This window comes from Micromys minutus (assembly GCF_963924665.1).
Source record: "Micromys minutus genome assembly, chromosome: 21".
Taxonomy (NCBI): Eukaryota; Metazoa; Chordata; class Mammalia; order Rodentia; family Muridae; genus Micromys; species Micromys minutus.
The window spans coordinates 52543421-52546646 of NC_137956.1; the positions used below are offsets into that span (position 1 = coordinate 52543421).

The 3226-nt window shown below is 40.5% G+C and overlaps 1 protein-coding gene across 1 annotated transcript; it reads left to right on the forward strand.

The window, feature by feature from the left end:
- Window positions 1-1149: 1149 nt before the first annotated feature.
- Window positions 1150-2214, forward strand: LOC308434215 (C-C chemokine receptor type 5; the record flags this gene model as incomplete). The annotated part of the gene is made up of 1 exon (XM_080934356.1): window positions 1150-2214. The coding sequence occupies one exon, from the start codon at window positions 1150-1152 to the stop codon at window positions 2212-2214; it is 1065 nt and encodes a 354-aa protein (XP_080790482.1).
- Window positions 2215-3226: the final 1012 nt, after the last annotated feature.

Genomic DNA, 3226 nt, shown 5'->3' on the forward strand with positions numbered 1-3226 from the left:
ATTTTGCAATTTTCCTTTTTTTGTAACATTTTATCTATGAGGTAATTTTCTAAGAACTTTTGTCTATTAAAAGGCCAGAGAAAAGAAATAAAGGTGGAAGGAGGTGGTTTGGAGGGGTGTGCTGTGCCATTCACCCATCCATCCATCTACCCATTCATACATCTATTCAAATGTAGTGATACAGACATTTTCCTCTTCATCCAGTGTATATGTCTCTGTGTGAGTGACATCTTTCCTTTCCCTTTTCTCTCTGGTTCAAAAGAGTTAAGCAGCCTGGCCAGTGAAGGGATTCTGGCTGCCTGACCAGAGAAGGGAGCATTTGTAATAAATCCTTTACTTAATCCCCTGCTGTTAAGCAACAGGTGTTAATTCCTCTGAAACCATTGGTTTTGGCTCCAGAATAATGAAGAATCAAGGAAAGCGAATATTATTTATACTAAGCAAGTTTTATTCTTCGAAAAACCAAGTTTTCGCCACCACCCTCCCAATGCTTTCCCAATTGGCTACCATCCAGAAAGAGCCAGTGCTCTAGAAAGCTCAGGGCAAACCATGTTACAAAAAAAAAAAAAAAAAAAAAAAAATGTTTATTAGTTACCAAGGAAAGACAAGCAACACATGTCAATTAAGGTTTAATACTGCCCAAATTCAGAATCAGTTACTTCCTGGTGGTGTGGTTTTTGTATTAACTTCTTTATGCTCTCTGTACTTGGTGGGGAGGTTGTCTTGCCTAGAGAAACATGAACAATATATTGTCTGGCCCAAACAGTTAACTCAAGCATTTAACAAATGTATAAATAAGGTGCTTAGAACAGTAATTAGCACTCACTCACTACTCATTCGTACTGGCACTTGTGTGAAAACCTAGTATTTGTGGATAAATGTCTAGAAACAGCATCTTCAATAAAGATCCCTAGGACCTGACCCAGTTTCACAGGTTAATTCACCCACATTGATATGGAAAACAAGATTTTATTTGACGAAATACATCTTTGGTGAATTTTGACTCATCTGGTGATGAGAAAATTAAATGTAGAAATCTATGCCTCAAAGACCTACTAAGTTATAAAACAATTCACAATTGTGGTAGGCCAGAAACTGATTTGAACTTTATTAACTATTGTCTTTTATTTATTCATAGGCTCTTGCAAAATGGATTTTCAAGGGTCAGTTCCAACCGATATCTATGACATTGATTATGGTATGTCAGAACCCTGCCAAAAAATCAATGTGAAACAAATTGCAGCCCAGTTCCTGCCCCCACTCTACTCTCTGGTATTCATCTTTGGTTTTCTGGGCAACATGCTGGTCTTCCTCATCTTGATAAGCTGCAAAAAGCTGAAGAGCATGACTGACATCTACCTGTTCAACCTGGCCATCTCTGACCTGCTCTTCCTGCTCACACTCCCATTCTGGGCTCACTATGCTGCAAATGAGTGGGTCTTTGGGAATGTAATGTGTAAATTATTCACAGGGCTCTATCACATTGGCTATTTTGGTGGAATCTTCTTCATTATCCTCCTGACGATTGATAGGTACTTGGCTATTGTCTATGCTGTGTTTGCTTTGAAAGTCAGAACGGTCAACTTTGGGGTGATAACAAGCGCAGTCACTTGGGTGGTGGCTGTGTTTGTCTCTCTCCCAGAAATAATCTTTATCCGGTCTCAAAAAGAAAGTGTTCATTATACATGCAGTCCTCATTTTCCACATACTCAATATCATTTCTGGAAGAGTTTCCAAACATTAAAGATGGTCATCATGGGCCTGATCCTGCCCCTGCTTGTCATGGTCACCTGCTACTCAGGAATCCTCAACACTTTGTTTCACTGTAGGAATGAGAAGAAGAGGCACAGGGCTGTGAGGCTCATCTTTGCCATCATGATTGTCTACTTTATCTTCTGGACTCCCTACAACATTGTCCTCCTCCTAACTACCTTCCAGGAATTCTTTGGACTGAATAATTGCAATAGTTCTAATAGACTAGACTGGGCCATGCAGGCAACAGAGACTCTTGGGATGACACACTGCTGCCTCAACCCTGTCATCTATGCCTTTGTTGGGGAGAAGTTCCGGAATTATCTCTCAGTGTTCTTCCGAAAACACATTGTCAAACGCTTTTGCAAACGCTGTTCAATTTTCCAGCAAGACAACCCTGATCGTGTAAGCTCAGTCTATACCCGGTCCACAGGAGAAAAGGAACTTTCTACTGGTTTATGACCTGGGTTCAGTTTTGTGTATCACTTAGTTTTTCTATGCAGTGTGAGGGTAGAAATGGTTCTTTTAAAAAAGAAATTAGTATCATAAAGGGCCCAACATACAGGCATCTTTTTGATATTTATTTTAGATAGATTGGGTTTTTTAAAAGCTGAATGGGGGTTTGGCAAGGAGAACGTGTCTTTTGTCTGGGTCAGAAAGCATGAGCAAAGAGACATGAGGCAGGGGCCATGGCACATGTAAAAAGGGACGAACGCAGGGGTGACGCTATTGCCTAGTGATGATGTGTCTTGCCACTGGGTTCCTGAGAGCTGGCTGTAAATATGCCTGATTGACAGGAAGTCACTTCTTGCTGTCCATAGATGTGCCTGATTGCCAACAGAGAAGACCCACTTCTGCATATAAAATGTAGAGTCAGCAAAACTTGGGGTAAATTGGAGTTAGAGGTGAACTAGGAATGCTTAGGCTTAATTAGGTTGGAATAACCATCGAGGAAACAGCAAATACAAAGGAAGAATAATAGAGGAAAGAGTTTGGCCTAGAAAGACAGTCTCATTTTACAGCCTGAATATAGTGCTCTCTCAGACTGGTATTTTGATCCTACCTTCAGACCTAAATCCTACCGTACTAGCTTTGTTCCTGAAGGATCAAAGGGGGTTGTAAAACAACTGGATTATGAATCATGAGCCTGAGGTCTAGGGATAATATGAACCCCTTCTGATTCTCGATGAGAGCTGTTTACATAGTTTGAACCCAGAACTTTATAACCTTGAGCAGAGAGGCTCCGAGAGATAAGGGAAGAACATCAGTTTTCTCTATTTATTTAGCAATTATCAAATCTGGGAGATTCATTTTAGAAACAAGTTGCGTGTGCTTCCAGAGCCATGAAGATAGAACCATTGCTCTCTGTGCTCCAGGCTGGGTGTGAGGGCTCCAGTCACACTTTCCAAATGGCTTCTCTACAAAAACAATGCTAAATTTCACCATTTCAGAGAGGTTTAGAATTTTTTTGTTG